The sequence below is a fragment of the Lytechinus pictus genome, chromosome 4 (genome assembly GCF_037042905.1).
Source record: "Lytechinus pictus isolate F3 Inbred chromosome 4, Lp3.0, whole genome shotgun sequence".
NCBI classification, from domain to species: Eukaryota; Metazoa; Echinodermata; class Echinoidea; order Temnopleuroida; family Toxopneustidae; genus Lytechinus; species Lytechinus pictus.
Window position 1 is genome coordinate 7,504,429 of NC_087248.1, and position 19,127 is coordinate 7,523,555.

A 19,127-nucleotide genomic window follows, 5' to 3' on the forward strand; every position below is an offset into this window, starting at 1 on the left:
GGAAAAATAATAAAGAGGGAGATCGCGATGATATAAAGGGGAGAAATAAGAGAGAGAGGGGCATGAAAGTAGAAATGGAAAAAATAGAAGGGGATGGAGAAAAGGGAGGATAAGAGAGATGGACAGAAGAGGAAAATCAGAGAAAATGAGATGAGATGAATAGTTGAATGAGAAGGGAGGTTTAAAAAAAAAGCTAGAGAAAAGGGACATGATTTCTAATCGTTAAAATATTTTTTTTTAAATGCAACCAGCTTGTAGGCCTTTATTGTTCAGACAAATTGTAGGCCTACTCAGAAAGCAAATTTGTTGTTGGGCCTTTCTTTGTCATAGTGTGCGCGTGAAAAAGGTCGAGTTTTTATGATTTCATGTCTGTATGTTTACTCCCCTTTAAATTTTTTTTAATACAAAAATGTGACTAAATCAACATTTTCAGTTATGAAAGTATTCAATAACATATAGTTCATGATGTAACAAAGCAAACTAAAACTTTAAACAGCACAAGGAACACTTTCTTTGCGTTCCTTTCTCCCATCTGCCTTCACGCAGCATTTGTCGACTAGCCAGTATTGACCTAGCAAAATGGCGGCGCGCTCAGTCGAGCGTGAAGTCCGATGCTCTTCGTTGCCGCACGGCTTTGTGTACGTTGGGAATAGGGACACGTATTCCACGTATCTCTAGTTCAGTGATAGGGCCTTGAGCCAAGGTGATAACCGCCCTCTCGTGTTTAATTCAGTATAGGAAATAAATACACTGCAAGTGCCAAAAATATCTGATGATTTCATTTTTGCTGTGAAAACAACTACTTCTGCCGATAATCGGTAAGTAGTAATACAATGAAATAGTACTGATACAATGGTGGACATTACATTTATATTTAAGAAGTATTAATATTTGTTGTTGTTTGAGATTAGAGGATTTATAAATTATATTTCGGAGAAGATCTCGAGCTGTGTAATCCTAGTCTAATTGACTCTCGCTAAGAATGCGGTTGCCACTTTTTTATCTTTTTTTTTTAGGGGGGGGGGGGGGGTAGCCAGGCGGCTTCTTGAGAGTAAAAATCATTTACTAACGTAGGCTTACTCTCAATGAAGCCAGGGAGTCCTTCCTATTCACCTACACGAAGGACCCCAAAACCTGAAACTTTCACCCGGCCCCCGAGATTTCTAGTTCTACTTCTAGTTCTAAAACTAAAACAGAGTAGGCCTAGCTCTAATTTCATGTAGGGCCCACTCCTAGCACTCCTAGTCCTAGTACCAATGAGGTCCAACATTACATGTATGGACCTCATAGGCGACATCAGTAGTATTTTTGGTTAGAAATCTCTGAGAACAGGATATTTATATATTATATCACAAGTACAAGCTATATTCCTTTCTCTTATTTAAATTATAATTTTATAGTGTAAATGCATCGTTAGCAACAAAAAAAAATGAAAGAAATGAAGGGGAACTTACATTTTCACGGCTTTTTCCTGATTTTCTGGGCAGCTGCTCTTCTCTTCTGACTCGCGATCGAAGCTGATATGAAGATCACGTGATTCGCGTTCTCGTCAGCTGATCGGTTGGTTATTCTTTTCGTCAGACGTTAATAATATATATTTTATAATGCTAGCATTCATCGCTAATTTAGGTGAAAGAGATTGAAGTTAAACAGCGCCAGGTCGGAATCATAATTATTTTGGAAGAGTGTATTTATACACTCGATCTCATACCTGACGTAGACGGCGCTATTCAACAAATGCACAATCTTCAATATAAAAAATAAAACAGAAAGAACGCCTTGAACACGATTTCTCCGCGGCATTAACAACTATCTTAAAGGGCGCTCCATTTATCAATAAAGATGGATGCTAAGCTGTCTATGGCGACAAAATTTGCCGCAAATATTTACGAAGAATTGTGAGAAATGGTCTGAAAATGCAACAAAAGAACCGGTGAGTACCGATTAAACATTATCAATTTATTTAATAGAACATATTTAATGACTACAATGTAACAATTTCTAGATAATATTGCTTAGTTCTAAGCTAGGGCGGCCCAAATGCGCGTGAGTGGAGTCCCAGTTTATTAGCACGGGTAAGTATTGGGGTGTCGCCTAGAGTGGTAGGGCCTACATCACTATAGTCTATACATGGGCAGTAAGCCAGTAGAGGCGCACGGCCAATATTGGAGACTATCTCCAATGTGGGAGATTATCTCCAATATCAGAGACTTTTGTAAAGAATTTTGGTATCCAATTTTAGAGACAGTCTCCAGTTTTGGAGTCCAATTTCCTTTGTTTACAATACATTTGCTGCAAATAACCTTGGCGGCAAATAAAAATGTAATAAGCAGATTCCTCATAAAAAATTACCCCTTTTCACTGTCTACTTTAAAAATTCACGGTTTACTTTTGTTTTGATAAGGATTTTTGTTGTCAATCACACACAAAACAAATGGGCTTCTGACCTCTGTGAGACAAAATTTTGGGTGGAAAAAATCATGCTTTTGTTGGTGTTGTTTCTTTTGTCCTTTTGCAAAGCAAGTCTCCAATGTGGGAGATTGTCTCCCCTATTGGAGAGAGTCTCCCATATTGGCCGTGCGCCTCTACTGATGGGATAAAACTTCATTTCCGACATTTCTACGCTCTTGTTATTTTTAAACAAGAATTCATCAAAAAAATGAGAAAAATATTGTGAAAAGACGGAAGAGACTTGCCCGATGTTTACGCCGCCATCTTGTTTCTTATTGTACTTCCCCAACGTTACGGACGCGAGCATCGCGTAACGTTGGGGAAGTTTTTTATGCATTCGGGCTCATTTTCTCGACTTGAAAAAAAAAACGTTGATCTTGATTGGATTTTTATTTTTCAAGTAAAAAATTACTCCAAATGCATAATTAAGTTCAATATCAATGACTTTTTCTTGTCATGTTCCTTGGCTCAAAATGTAAAGTTTTGGTCTATAACTAAGAATATCGTAATTTGTTCTGGCCGAATTTGGCATGTTTTATTGTGGTCTTACATGTAGACATTCATGTTACCTGATATGATTGTGACTGAAAATGATCTTTCAGGCATTTCAGAGTCAAGAAAGAAGGGAATATTCTTAGTTTTCTTGATAGTTTTACTAAATAAAAACAAATTTTAAGGAAATATGTAAAATTGATGGCCAAGTCATGGACATAAAGATATGAAATGTGACATTTCAACAGCTTTTGGGAAAGGCCAAGAGTTTTAATTTTTCTTCTTTTTTGTTGTTGTTGTACCCCTGCCAGTTAACCCGAACTGCCCATTCATTATTAATGATTAAACGTTTTTCAAAATAGATGTTATGACCCAAGCCTACTTTAAAGGCAATCCCACTACTTTCATGACTTCGGGATTTTTTCACCTTTATTTATCATTAGACAAATTTTCAGTCCCGAGTCAAAAGGTTGAGACTAAAGCATAAATGTCTATTTGTCTCTCTCTGATTAGAGAGAGAAGCAAGTGGATGACCACTTATAATGGAGCATAATGCATTATGCTTTGTGATGTGATGTGATATGTTTTATTTGTTGTTCATTTTGGTGTTACACAGAAGAATCTGCTAAGATACTGTATTTCAGTTGCTATCATCATCATGTCTGGATTTCTAGACACAGTGCAGTGTCCTCGCCCGGAGTGCTGTGATGCTATACCTGAGAAACGCAACTTTATTTCTTCTATTGCAGCTGGCATTCTTGTAAGTTTTTCTTTTGTTTTTGTCTTTTATTCTGTTTGTATTGTTTTCTTCTCCCTGTTGTTGTTCTTTTCTTATCTTTCCTTTTTTTTTTACTTTTTGAGTTTGTCTCTTTTTCCAGTTTCTCTCCCTTCTCATTTATCCCCTTTCTTCTTTTGATGTTAAGATTGGATTAAATTTTTTTTAAATTAATTAATTGTCCTCTTATCTTTGTTTTCCCTTCAATTTATCTCTAGATAATCTGCATGTAGAACGTTTTACAATCATTGTCAAGAAAGGTTGTTGAAATTAGATGTACTTTTTATACTGTGAGGAAAGGTGTGGACTTCAAGGCAACAAGTTGACTCAATTATTTTTTTTTTTATTCATTGGTATATATGCACATAAAAATTGACCAGCAGCACAAGCTGAAAGGGTCAATTTACAAAAATTCATGAAGTAGAATATACAGATATAACAAAGCAAATGAATAAAAACGTAATTACAGTATTCTACATCAAAACTTATCTCCAATTAAAGATGTATCTCATAAATAGAAGTTTGAGAATGAGATAAATAAGCAAAGGGGAGGAGGGAGAGAGAAGAAGAGGAGAGAGGGGGTATGTCCTCAAAATAGAAAGAGAAAATTGAGTGAGGTTGAGAGAAAAACAGAAAGTGGTGAAGAAGTGGAGAATTAGATTATACAGGGGAGTAAAAAGCAGAAATTCATTCCAATTATCAAGAATGTTTATTTTTATTCCAGTTCTTTGGAGGATGGTGGGTGATCATTGATGCTGCTGTTGTGTTTCCAGATAACAGTGAAATGAAGCATGCCTACCATGCGTGCGGTGTGGTGTCTACTATAGCATTCTTCATGTAAGTATATGGTAGTGACCTGGGTCCCGTAACACGAAGGTTAGCGATTGATTGTATGCTTAATTATACATTGTAGTCAATGCAATCAATCGTAATCAAGTGTTGTATGATGATTGCTATGCTTTTTTTTTACGTTTTGTTTTATGCTTTGTGTTACGGGCCTCAGAACTTCTTTCATTGATCCGCCACCCTAAACCAACAAATAAGATGCCAGGGAACTTTCTCTATATTAAGTTAACATAAATAGTAGTTTGGCCTTCAAAAGTGAAAAATTGATTTGATATCACTTAATATATCACTTAATTGGGATCACAATAAGTAAAGAAATTTACAAGGTGCATAAAGACACAAAACATAATAAAGATTAAGATAAACCCAGGTCATAACTCATTACTACCAAAATATATTGACTGTGAGGGGGACAGTTTTATATTTACTAATTAGTCTGAAAGATTAATTTTTCTCATAAAGATACAATAGTTTTCTGACACCATTTTCTCTTCAGACTTCTTGAAAGTTTCACTGAGATTGTACAGTGTGCACATCTCATGCTTGAGTGAACCCTTGATTTCAAACCATGTGTTCACCTCATTCTTTGAAACTCTCTCTGAATTTCGTCTATATTCAATCAAGTACTTGTGTGTGTTATTCTTGATAAAGTTATATACCACTTTAAAGCTTAGTATGTGTGTTTTTCAAGTTCAATAAAAATCTCAGTTTATTTTTTGGGGCTTTGGTTGGTTTTGGAGTGGCAGGTCACATATGGTAATTATGAGAAAATCATTCATAGTCTATATGTGGACAATGTTTTGACAGGATAAATAACTTATTTTCCCATGAAAAGAACTAAGATTTCATGACATTTAGAAATATTTCCTGAGATTTCAAATGTGCTTGCAGGATAATGGGTCAGATGCATAAAAAGTAGCGATTGCTGGCAAGCAATTGCTTCAAGCAGAAGCAATATCTGGCCAAGCAAAAGATCATGCTTCAGCAATTGCTTTGTTTTATATGCACAACCCTTTGCTAGTGCTTGAACTGTTTTCTTGCCTTCAGAAAGCAATCGTAGCGGTTTGAACAATAGCGGTGTCACGCTGGTAAGAACACGACTCACAAAAAAGGCAGGACTCGAACACAAAGGCGTGGCAGTGCAAATTACTGCTTCTTTCATATAACATGTTTTCCTCAGTCAGTTACCGATTGCTTGAACTTACTAGCAAATGCATTTGCTCGCTCATTTTTATGCATACGGAATCAAGCATAAGCCAAGCAAAAGCAATTGCTACTTTTTATGCATCTGACCCATTGGGACAGAAGTTTTAAGGGGGCTAGATTTTGGAAATTTGTTAAATACCAAAGCGAGAGGGCAATAACCTTAATAATTGCGAATGAATGATCAGCTGGTGTTGAAGATATCCAAGACACCAAGAATATTATACGTAAATATGTTTGAACAAAATTAACTTGAAATGTATTACATTTGGTATTTAGCTCTTCTTTTTTCATTCTCTGGAATTGTTTCACATTCTGCTTATCACCACCACAACCACCACCTTATACCTCCACCGTTACCTCCATATTCATTACTTTTTTCATATTTTTGTAGGATAAACGCAGTATCTAGTGGGCAGGTCAGAGGAGAATCTTACAATGAAGGATGTATGGGACAAACTGGTAAGGATGGTGTTCATCAAAATGAAATATTTGGTTCATATATTTCATTTTTTTGTAATAATTGTATGCATGAGGGGATATCTGCAATAATAAAATTTGGTTATACCGTATAATGAACCACGTTTTTGTAGTTTGCAGTTGTACATCCCTTGGGAGCATTTCATCAACATATTATCGTCTGACCAAGTTGTCAGATCAGGGGAGTGTTTATGAAAGGACTTGTCAGACGTTTTATCCGACAAATCCCATCTTATCAGACAGTTTCTATAGTAAAAATGCTTCTCAGCCTATTGAGGAAAGTTGTCAGATCTGATGTCTTGTTAGACAAAAATGTTGATGAAATGCTCCCCAGATCTGACAACTTTTCTTGATTCTGTTTGACTGAGAAGCACATTTCCTATGGTAACTGTTGGATAAAACAGAACCTGTCAGATAAAACGTCCGACGAGTCCTGTTTATCTGACAGTTACCATAGTAAAATAGATACTCAGCCAATCAAAATCAAGGAGAGTTGTCAGATCTGACAACTTGTCAGACAGAAATGTTGATGAAACACTCCCTGTCATATAGCAGTCTGAATTTTATACTGGAAAGGGCATAATGCCCCAAGCTGGACATTTCCCCAGTTTCTTGCTTGTTAGATTTTTTAGGGGTTAGAACCCTTCAATCAACCTACAGTACTAACTCTGTCCCCTTTTTATTAAATCTGGATCAACACCTGCGTGCAACTACAAATTTTTTCTTCAGGTGCAAGAATTTGGCTTTTCGTTGGATTTGTGCTGTCTTTTGCTGGGTTGATTGCATCAATGTGGATCCTTTTTGAAGACTACGTTGTTAATCCCAAGAATAACCCAGGTGAGTTAATCTTCATCACCTAGAAGTAGCACTCCCATGATAAATCTCCTTTTCTCCCACGACATATCATTGTAGCTAGTGCTTTGACACAAATGATTTATGTTAAATTGCAGGTCATTACTTATATTTACATTGTTTAATATCAAGAGGCTATACATTTCTTGGATTGAATGTAGTTTCTGTTGTTTGGGCAAAGTAAGAAAATTCAAATTAATAAAATCAAAACAAAATTTTATTTTCAACATCATATTCTGCTCTCTATAAGTTCCATTATACATGGTAACTGGAGATGTGGGATTGTTATTTTCCATGTTTGGGTAGTCCATATATATATATATATATATATATATATATATATATATATATATATATATATATATATAGTTTATGTGCGTATAGTTTACGTGCATGGATCTGGAAACTATTTTGAGGTTGGTATTCAATACCATACCCTGGTATGTGGTTAAAAAAAGGCCTTTTGCAAAAGATAATATAGCAGGATGTTTGAAGAGGGGTGTAATAAGTAGTTTGCTAATTATGATGGCAAGTATACATATTTAGGCTTTTGATTTTCCTTTTCATATATTTTCATTTGCAGACGCTCTAAATGCCTATCCCGGTGTGGCCGTTTTCTTGCAAAATTTCCTGATTTTCATTGGGTAAGGACATTGTATCAAATACATTTTGTCTTAAAATTCTGTATGCTTAAATTTTTGAACATTTTATTGTTTGCTTTGCATTATTAGGGGAAACTTGTGATTAGACCTCAGTTATATTAGCAAAATTTTAGGGGAAAGAGAGTTTCCATTTATGCTCACTTTTATACTTTTTTATTTCTTTTTATGAGATAAGAATGTTCATCTGTAAAATTGTATCCGTTTTATATTACTTTGTATTATGTTTGAATAGAAATGAAATAAAAATTGAATTGAAATTGAAATTGAATATGTAACTATTGCTTTTATTTGTTAATTTATTCAATTGATTTTATATCAAACTATACATTTTATGATTTTTTTTTACATGCATTAATATATTTATCCATGCATGCTTATATTTTTTTTCAAAGAGCTGTTTGAAAGTTTACTTTATACTCAAGAGATAACCTGTTATTGTGCTAAACTGGATACTCGTTCCCAAATTTTGTTCCTGCTTTAACATATATGAAGGGAATTTTCTCATCACTTTTAATAAATTGTAAACTCTTTACTCTACACATTTGTACATTATGGCCCCATCTTACAAAGAGATACGATTGATCCAATCAGTCATATCTCTATGGAAATCCATCAGTGTCATAACTTTTTCTACAGGAAATTTGCAAAATGTCCTTTGTACACAAAGAAGAACACACCAAATTGCCAAGAAATCAATGAATTTATGAATAAATATCATATCTAGAAAAAAATTCTGAACAATTCTGCATTCAATATGTTGACTATCCTGGCTTTCCATATTTGCGATTGATCGGATCAATTACAACTCTTTGTAAGATGGGCCCCAGCAGATATTTTGCTTTAGTTGATGGGAATAAAAATGAAAAAGAATTTTGGCCCCATCGTACAAAGAGTTACGATTGATACAATCATTTTCAACTGTATGGAAATCCACCAACGTCATAATTATTTTTGCAGGAAATTCGAACATTGTACTTTGTAAACAAAGAGAAGCACACTGAGTTTTCAAGAAAACAATGTATGAATATACAGCAAATAAAAAAAACAACATGCATGTTAGATGTCAAAGTTGTTGGCTGTCTATAGTTGTGGTTGATTTGATCAATCGCAACTTTTTGTAAGATGGGGCCCTGGTTTGGTACCTCCAAGAATGGGTCAGTCATCGTGGATAAAAGTCATATATAACTCTCAAAGACCTTTAAAATAAACCACCCTTATAACTTATTTTCCTGTTTTGTTTTTCTTTCAGAGGACTCATCTTCAAATTTGGGAGAACAGAAGATTTATATGATTGAAGGAATACAAAAAGTAATTTCTCTTTATGAAAGTTGTTAATGAGGTCTTGGTTATTATATCTGACTTGCCCATAGATTTTAGTTATTTTTCATATTGCTGTTCTAATATTCTCTATGGAATAATTTGGTCTTTTATGACAAGGTGTCACTAATTGTTATGAAGTATAATGGATTATCAGTTTTACTTTAACAGATGTTGCAGAATATACCCTGAATTTGAAGTTAAAATTCTGTATTTCAATGTTTCAGATGAGTCCTGCAATATACAGGGGTGTGAGAGATCAGATTTTTATCTGATTTCAGATTTTTTTGGTTTTGATTTTCAGCTTAATTTCAGCTTATTTTTGGCTTTCCTCTGTACAAAAAGTATGGGAGCTCTTTCTATTTCAGACTTTTTCAACACTCTTCAGCTTTTTTCAGATCTTTTTATTTGTGACCACTCACACCCCTGAGTATATCAGAACCCTCCACCCCTTTCAACGTTCATCATTTATGTGCAGCACATTACCATTCCTTATCAAAGTACATAAAAAATATTTATTATCAACTATTTAGAATAAATTGTTCCAATTGACAAAACTTTCCAAAAATGTTCAGATTTTTTGTCGTCCAAATTTTGAGATGAGAACTTTTTGGCCAAGAATCCTCACATCAAGCAGTATGATTGAGGATTAAGGTGAAGCATTTCCCTGGAAATTCATATAATCTGCAAAGTGAGATTTTGTTCAAGATAACACTGCCTAGATCCACACACAAAAAAATATTACATTTCTTTTGTTTCTATGTACTAAAAGTATAGTCAAATTAAAAAACAGGTATTTTTTTCCAACTTTGAAAGAAAAACTTTTTTGTATTTGGATTTCTTTTATTTTACAGAAGGGACTTTGGAGGATGATAAAAGGTTAAAATTTCTGTTGGAATTTGTTCTGGGTCTGACCCAGAATTTTCACAAAGTGACTTCAATTCACAAATCAAACATGATTATGAATATATTTGGACTTTCTGGTCAGCATTTAGTGGTTATACCGAATCATGTTGTAGATGTGGTAAAGTTTGATCCCCTGGTGAATAATAGGTATTGCTCCTCAATCAACGGGATATTTTTTTAAACCATTTCATCTACCTGCCTGATATTCCCACAATCTGTTTTCCCTGTTGTTTTAAATGTTATCTTCCCCTCTTTGCCCCTCTCCCCAACAATTCTAAAAATATGTTTGATGACTCTACATGTATTATTTATATGTCTGAATAAGTATTCACAGAAAATCTTACACAACTAGAAATTTTGTGTTTTACAGGTGAAATACTTTACATGTCATGTTTATTGCAGTCTTGAAAGAAGGGTTATATCCTCTTTAAAAAAAAAATGTATAGTATTATTGTTTTATCATGTCAAAATATACAGGTTTATAGTTTTCATATATTTAATTTATTAGTCATTGAATATTTATGAGGAGATGGTATGGTGTACTAATGTTTTGCTGAGGTTAAGGGTCATGAGTCAGTTTCATGACATTTGCTCTGGCGACAATTGCTCTGATGGAAAATCTGCAGGTTAAGCCAAACTATCCTTGAAAACTAAATGAACCCTAATCCTTATCTTACTAATATGGACCATTTATATAGCGCAGCTACTATATTGAAATACTCTACTGTGCTTTACATTTGGTATAAAAATATTATTACCCCGGCTGTAGCCGAGCCGCCATTGGCGCTCAAGCATCCGAGGAATTGGGTACCCATTCACCTCACCTGGTTTGAGTGCAGCACGATGTGCTTACACTATTCTGAACCAAAAACTCTGTTACTATCCTAACTCTAATCCTTTGTCCACTTAATTATTAAGACTGGAGCAAATGTCGCAGGAGCAATTGTCGTCACCCTTGCGTCATTAGACTCGATGCTAAAAAGGATATTCATGTATATTTCATAAATTTTTTTATGTCACAGAGGAGATGAGCTGATATGTAACAAACAGTGAGAGCTTGTGTGACGAGTACAATAAAGGTTTTAATGAACAGGTACATGTATATTTATTTCAAATCTCATAATTGAAATTAATACTTCTATTTTTATTAATACATTACATATGGAAAGAGTTTAGATTTCAATATATAGAAATAAATCTAAGGGGAATCCAACCCCAAAGGGCGTTTTTTTCTTGAAGATTTGAGGACTCTTCCTTTCTAAAGTGGAAATCACTTACTTTTCCTTCCGGAATTTGAAATGGTGAAATATGTAATGCTATTCGGATGTTGTGTAAACCAAGTTTCTGAATTTGCTACAATTTATAAAATGAAAAAAAAAAATTTTCATTGTTTTTCTAAAGTTCAACTCAATTGATATTTCTAATTTCAAAACCTATAATTATATACATGTAATTCATTTATGTACAATACACATGTTTGAAGATATGATTTTCATTCATCTAATAATTTCCAGCTCCCTGTTGCATTTTTTTATCCTACAATGCCACTCAATTAATTTACAAAATGCATTAGAGAGGACTGCAAAATAGAAACATTGAGTTATATTATGTCTTTGTAAATAAATCATTTACATATATTTGTAGAATCTAGATTGAATATCAATCAACTTTCAAGTTCCATGTGCAAGGTAAATAAGTCTTTTTGTAGTATTGTATTTATGCAAGATGTGAATATACCACCTTCTTTATGTCATATTAAATGAAGATGAATGTACAAATGTAGGCACATATCAGAGCCTAAATGAGAGTATCAAGCCAATCTGGTTTGCTATCTTAAACCATTATTACTGCATAAAGACATCTTTATGTTTTTCAATAAATTGCTTTATTTTATGGTGAAGGTTTTCATGTGCATTAATTAAGATGTTTTAAAACATGCTGACTTTGGAAAGGCAGTTCATGTTGGGCGCTGGTGTTGAATGTCGTCTTCAGAACCGAGTGTTACAGCTGGTGTTGACGATCTATGTGTAATTTCCCCATGCACCATCACCTACCCCTATGGATTGGGGAAACCATTATTTCAATTTTTCTGTGTTGGTGTTAGTGATCTCAAGATCATGAGCCAAATAAACACATCACAGTAAATTTAGGTTTTTAAAGTTAAGTCGAGTGGAAGTTATCAACGCTTTATACATTTCAATGTTATCTCAATTGTTGCTTCTTTGGGTTTCCTGGGACCTGTTGCATAAAACTTTTGCCATAAAAAAACTCTGGCAAACAAAATTATACCATTAAAAATTACACATTAAAAAATTTTATGTCAAAAAGAGAAGAAATTTATGGCAAAAGTTTTATGCAATGAGCCACTGAAGTAAGTTTTAATTTTGCATTCTCTACAAAGAGATTTTCGGCATTTCTCCCCGATTCCATCAATTTTTATCATCAAGACTTCTTGCACGAGTTTAGATTGTTGGACAAAGGTGCGACATTATGAGCTGTTGATAATACCATCGTATCATCTTTCTAAACTAGTTGGCGTTGGGAGCTCGGTTCAGCAGCCTTTATCTCACTCTCAACACAATTGCTGTACTTGAAATTAACCCATTGTATATTTGGCATGCACCATATAGCCCGGGCACCATAGCAGCGATCAGAATGGTACTCCAAAGTTGAAGTCTTTGAGAAAGTGTGGTACACCATTAAAACAATGGAAGTATGTTACGGTTCAGGATTTGTGACCATGATTAAAACACTAAATTCCTTCCTACACATTGTGGCTGGAATGGAATTCAATGTCAAGTTTTAGGACTTTCTGATGAGGATTTATGTAGAGATATGGATGTATTGTAGATATTGATGGTTTAAAGCAGTTAATGCTTCAGGTGATCACTTGTTCTTTAATAAATTGAATAATTCAACAAAAATATGAAAAGATATTATTTTTTTGTATTTACATCATCTGTGCCTAGGAGGGCACAAGCCAAATAATTTAAAGGTCAAGTCCACCCCAGGAAAAAGTTGATTTGAATCAATAAAGAATATTCAAACAAACATATCGCTGAAAATTTCATCAAAATCGGATGTAAAATAAGAAAGTTATGACATGTATGCACAACTCATTGATATGCAAAGAGAGTCGATGAGATCCCTCACTATTTCTTGTTTTATAATTATATTCTATAATAGAAAATTTCAATTTTTACGAATATTACAATAGGGACCAACTTTACTGAACCAGAAAATATTAAAACGATGGCAATTCTACATGTTCAGGAAGGAATAAAACTTTGTTTCACATGACAATGAGAAAATTAAAATATTTCATATGACAAAATACAAAAATAAATATTGAATGGGCGACATCATCAGTCCCCTCATTTGCATACCGACCAGGGCCCTGTTGCATAAAAATTACTATTATGGTAGCTTTGCCATCCAATGGTAACTACCATGGTGATGCTGATCAACAGCCAATCAGAATCAAGGATTCCATGCAAGTTACCATTGGATGACAAAGTTACCATAATGGTAACTTTTATGCAATGGGGCCTATGATTAGTAAATAACGTAAAAATGGGAAAAAATTAAAAATGCCAGAATGTTCTTAGCTTATGTCTAATAAAAGGCTGTAACGCACTTTGAGCCGTTCTGGGAAAAGTGCTATATAAAACTGGCTATTATTATTTGGATGAAATTTTCAGTGCTATGCTGATTTGATTTTTCTCTTTTTATTGAAATCAACTTTTTGTTGGGGTGAGCTTGTCCTTTAAATATATTTGAATGTCTTTGGATTTTCCCCAACCAGGCTTGAAAGAACTCAATTAGTGTGACCTGTGGGTCTCTCATCATGAGCTTATGTCCACAGCAATTTCAAATTTGAACAAAGTATTCATTCCGAAAATATATGCATGTGTGTGCACGAGACAAGGAAGGGAATTAGGAGGGAAGAGTATTTGAATCATTTATGAGAAAGTGACAGATGAAAAGGTGGTGGATAGAGAGAGAGAGAGAGAGAGAGAGAGAGGGATAGAGAGAGAGAGAGAGATGGTATAGATCATAGAGAGAAGGGGGTGGGGAAAAATATTTTAAACATGGGGGGGGGGAGGGGGAGATATTAGGGACAGAAAAAAAGGGATTCAATAAACTGAGTCACACCGAAGCAAAAACGAACCAAAATAAAACCTGTGCAGGGATGCCAGCATAGTAAAAAGAACTGCAGTATTTTCATTGAAAAAAGGTATAAAATCTTTTAAATTAAGACAAGGAATAATTAGCACTTGGCATCACTGCTTGTGGTGCCTACCTGAGGGGCATAACCTTACCCCCCCCCCAAATCCAGACAAGGCAAGCCCAAACGGAGTATACCTTTTCAGTTACATGAACTGAATGTGGTACATCTACACACAGATTGTTGCATTTCAAGGATTTGAATACATTTCAGTGGAAATAATTGCAGCAAACAATTATTAAATGAGAAAGTCTTTTAAATCAAGTTTCATTTTCAAATTATTATCATACATCTACATCTGGTAATGAAAACTTAACTTTGTAAAATCATGAAATCCTAGCTCAAAATCGATAATTCTGATGATCTTTAACACAAAAAAGCATATGTGGGACAGTGTATTAATATTGTTTCGAACAATACCCGACATTTGATGGAATACCATGCTTATTTTGCTCATTTCTCAGCAACTTTGTATTTTCTTTTAGAGTTATTTGGCACATATTTTTTAGTTATACATACAAACACTTTTGTGGTAATTTCATTGGATTCTGTTCGAACTCATTTTGAGATCGTTACCACAACTGGTATTAGTTGAAATGTGGTCATACTACATCTTTAAAAAATATCTGAGCTCAGAATCTGACACTTGATAATCCAGTCATCAGGGGGGGGGGGGGGGGGGGCCACTTTCATTGGCGAGTGGATACCATGCGCGACCAAAAAAACACGTAAAAAGGATGTCTTTTTCAAGACGGGGCACGTTACGTACGTAACGTAATAAGGGTGTCAAAAACACTAAAATAATGAAAAAAGGGTATCTATTTTCGCTAGGAAAGCTACGTGTTTAGGGTCAAATTTGCGAGGGTGTGAAAAATTAAGACTAAAATGTTTTATAAAGGATGTAGTTTTTGCCCCAATAGTCAACACTACGTGTTTAGAGTATGATTTTGCGCGAGATGTGGGAGGTGCAGGGGCTGTACTAAACCCAATTAGGTAAAACCGACGACAGTGACATATCATTGTACTTGTTTCGGGGGTCAATTCAGGGAATACTTGCCACGAGTATTGTTTAGTTTCCATACTTGTTAAGGGTAGGTTTTCACACACAAATACTTCTTAAGGGGTGCATTTTCAGAGTATGGAAAATATGTGTTTAGGGTGCTTTTCGAGACCCCATGGTCGCGCATGGTATCCACTCGTCAATGGAAGTGGCCCCCCCGGGAGTCATTCTGATATATTTAGGGTGATTATATCAAATCTCATTATCAACACATGAGCCTACGGATAAATAAATAGTGGTGTGTTCCCTAAAGGTTAAAACGCAAAAATCATTCAGCAATGATAACACTTATCACACACAAATCAATGCTTATTGATATTTTTATTTGGTGCACAATCTGTAATTTCAATATACAGAAATGGATACTCATTGTATACAAGAAAAGTTACAAGTATATACATCAAATTTCATGAAAAAGAAAGACAAAGGATATGAAAAGGACATTAATAGAAATCACCTCAAAATTGCAGCATAGAAACCAATTTCATGTTATAGAAGAAAAAGTAAAAATTGCTATTTTGAAGGCTATTTAACATATACTCTACTAGAAATAGAAAATTGGAATAAAAAGTGAAATTTTATAAAAGCCATTCACCATAAACTCAATGACTACAAATAGGGAAGTAGAATAAAAAGAGGTTAACACATTTAAATGTCATAGGACACCAATTCAACTAAAAATGAAAATGTTTCTTCTACACTTTTCAATATGAACTTGATAAAAACTGCATAACACCCATAAAGTAAAACCTGCACTTAATGTCTGATATTTTACCTGAGCAACAATTTTAAGAAAAAATAAAACTCAGTTTTCAAAGGTCAAGTATATTTGTTCATTGAAAGCCGATTCATAAGAAAAAATAGGATTTTCATACACGTTCACTGTTAATGTGATTAAAAAACATGTACTAAGACAGTATACATACTTTTATGATTTGGAATATGCTTAGATTGAAAAAAAATAAAGTTACAAACATGAATATCTATTTTATCATGACCATTGCATTTGATGCATGGCAATTAGTAATGTACGTTTTATAGTGCCATAAATTTATTATAAAATCGCACTGAAATTTGGACATGAGACAATAATGTTCTATCATTTTTGACAATATATTTCAGGATTTAATTAATCACAGGTAGCAATACACAGACACAATTACACATATTTCATGAAACAATACCAAGGTGTATGTACAACTATTTAAAAATGGGGGTAGGGTGGGATATAGGGAGGGGGGGGGGGGTGGGTGCCATACAAATTATATTTTCAGAGGCCCCAGCAAGGGAAATATCATGGTAACATTTTCTGAATGGGGCTATTTTTTTCCTTCTTCTGTTTGTGCTAAATAACAATGTATTTATCAAACAATAGTAATTCAAGGGGGGCTCTTTTGGGACATCATTTGGAGGGCTATTTTGGATAAGAATGGGGGGGGGGGGGGGTTAGATCACCCCTTGTACCTTTGCAACCTTCTGCCTGACCCCCCCCCCAAAAAAAAAAATAAATAAAGTAGAAAGTTTTGACATTATTTTACAAATAAAACATTGACGGGGAAGGCAGACTGGTTTGTTTTTTTAACATATTTTCTCTATAAGAATCAAAGGTAGTAGATGAAATATCCCACACATTGCGCAGAGAAGGGGCCTATTTCAGAAAGAATTTTAAATTCTGTTAGCATAGTAATCAATGGTATCAGTGCCAGGTTTACAGTGCTCAGCGGTCATTAGGGGTTATAATAATGGCAAAGTTACCATAAGCACACAGTGGTTATTTTCACTGTGGTTTAATTTTCACGAATTTCACGAGTCAGTCCTCGCGAAAATTTCCACTTCAAAATGAGGCAATTTAAAAAAAATGAAAAAAAATTCACAAAAATAGTGAAAATATGCTCTCACGAATTTCCCCTCTCAGTCCAAAATCGCGAAAATATCTGTATTTGAAAATATTGGCTTATACAGTATTACCCAATGCTTGGCTCTTTTCTTGACTCTATCCATGTTTCCCATGTCTCTACTGCTTGATGGGTTTATTACATGTTCATATGACCCTACATAAAAACAGCCATTTGTAATGTTTGTCAACAGTACACATCACAAATGCAACAGAGATCTATTCACAACATGGGCATCAATAGAGAAATGGAGGCCTTTGGCACAAACTTGTCGATTTTAAAAAATTCTGCCACTAAGATCGACTTTCATACTCTATAGTGCTAATGAATGTACAAGCACATACAAACACACATGGAATTGAAAAGACAGATCTCCAACACATTTGGAATTCAACAATGTAAATCTGTACACCATATAACAGTATAAAATTTGTGAGAAGATAAAAATCACTTTGTGCAAATAATAATATGTACAGTGAAAACATATAAATTCAAATCTCTCTATCTTTGCCTACTAATGTGTTGCACTATCAGAAAAAAGGGCATCTGCTCTTTCTTTTAATATTTTAAGCCCATTATAACATTGAAACATCAAAGATAAAATATCACTAGCTAATGTGATCCACGAAAAGGCTAATAACAATGAGCTTCGCAACTATTGCTCATATCTCAATTTCTCTAAAGATAAATAAAATATTAGGATAAGGGTTGATGTTAGGTTTGAAAGTAGGCTTTAAGTTTGCTTTATAGAAGAATCCAATAGAAATTGATTTTTATTAAAAGCAAATCAGAAAAGCAGATAGTTGAAAGTTTGAATGAAGTCAGACACCCCCCCCCCCCATATCTGTTAGTGGACAACAAATTTCTGCTTGTCAAATTTTTCCTGATGTTAATCACAATCGGGAGTGAAAACTTTTTTTTACTTGTTAAAATATTTCTGAACAAAACTGCCCCCGCCCTTGGAAAATCCTGGATCTGAGCCTGATGACAGTAGTAGCTCGGGCTTCAAAACATCCGAGACATTCTTTACCAAGGTAATATCAAACAAGAAGCTTTCTAAGGCACACTTTAAAGAAAAACAAGTAGAGATAATAAGAAAATACACACAAGAATATCCCTTAACCAACAAACATAACATGTCGAATCAATGCTATATGAATCAAGGTGATCTATCTATTGTTTATACAAAAAAGGAGCTTATTTACATAAAATGGACTTTTGCATTGAATTTAAAGGGTTATTTTTTGTTACATTCCATCTTCACTTCACATAGGGTAACAACATTAGAATGACATAGCAGGTTACTAGAATATAGTACAATTTGTCTTTTATTCCATAAGGTAATTAAAAGAAGGATGGGAATATCATTAAATAGAAAATAGTTAAATGAAGATCAATTAGATGGGAAAAATCATTAAATAGAACTAGTTAAATATTTTCCAGAAAGAACTAAGAGTACTGTACAACTTACAACTAATTGTGAGTTATTTACAAAAGTGATAATTGAAAACTGAGCCTCTCCTCTCGCTTATTTTGATTTCCTTTTACAAAATAAAAAGGGGCAATGGAGAAGAATGAAGTCATGCTTATTATTTCAATATGAAAACTGGCATGACAAACTGAAAAGTATATATTACATAAGTTGCAATTTGTATTAATTATCAAGCTTTATACTAGCCAGAAATCAAACCAACATAAAATTTACAGGTTACTTTACTACTGATACCAACAAAAGTCGACAACCATATGCATTACCAAAAATTCAACAAGCACGACAAACTATTCTTCTTTTCGACACAAATAATCTACAACATTGTATAACTCTGTGACCAAATTAGTGCATACATGATTAAAGGAATGTACAGTCTTAAACGCACCCTTGCACACTGTATGTATAGAATTATACTTTTTTGGGGAAATACATATATGTAGTACATGTCCAGTCTAAAGTATGTACAGA

At 34.1% G+C, this 19,127-nt stretch overlaps 1 protein-coding gene across 4 annotated transcripts; it reads left to right on the forward strand.

Annotated features, from left to right (window-relative positions):
* Positions 1 to 720: 720 nt before the first annotated feature.
* On the forward strand, positions 721 to 12,908 carry LOC129259618 (transmembrane protein 50A-like). 4 transcript variants are annotated; one of them, XR_010293336.1, is made up of 9 exons: positions 727 to 818; positions 3,560 to 3,703; positions 4,443 to 4,555; positions 6,162 to 6,229; positions 6,977 to 7,084; positions 7,683 to 7,743; positions 9,011 to 9,327; positions 9,518 to 12,087; positions 12,318 to 12,908. XR_010293336.1 is itself a non-coding variant. In XM_064098299.1 (8 exons), exons 2-7 carry the CDS (start codon positions 3,602 to 3,604, stop codon positions 9,054 to 9,056), a joined length of 498 nt encoding a protein of 165 aa, XP_063954369.1. In that variant the 5' UTR covers positions 727 to 818; positions 3,560 to 3,601; the 3' UTR covers positions 9,057 to 9,069; positions 9,933 to 12,908. The 4 variants fall into 4 exon arrangements, 1 of the variants encoding a protein (XP_063954369.1); XR_010293337.1 differs by having other exon boundaries at positions 9,011 to 9,069; positions 9,933 to 12,087; XR_010293335.1 differs by having other exon boundaries at positions 721 to 818; positions 9,518 to 12,908.
* Positions 12,909 to 19,127: the final 6,219 nt, after the last annotated feature.

Excerpts from the sequence above, each read along its gene's own strand:
- LOC129259618 (XM_064098299.1), top strand. The coding sequence starts at position 3,602 with ATGTCTGGATTTCTAGACACAGTGCAGTGTCCTCGCCCGGAGTGCTGT. Across the intron at positions 6,230-6,976 it reads AGGATGTATGGGACAAACTG|GTGCAAGAATTTGGCTTTTC; the intron begins GTAAGGATGGTG and ends TTTTTTCTTCAG. Across the intron at positions 7,744-9,010 it reads AATTTCCTGATTTTCATTGG|AGGACTCATCTTCAAATTTG; the intron begins GTAAGGACATTG and ends TTTTTCTTTCAG.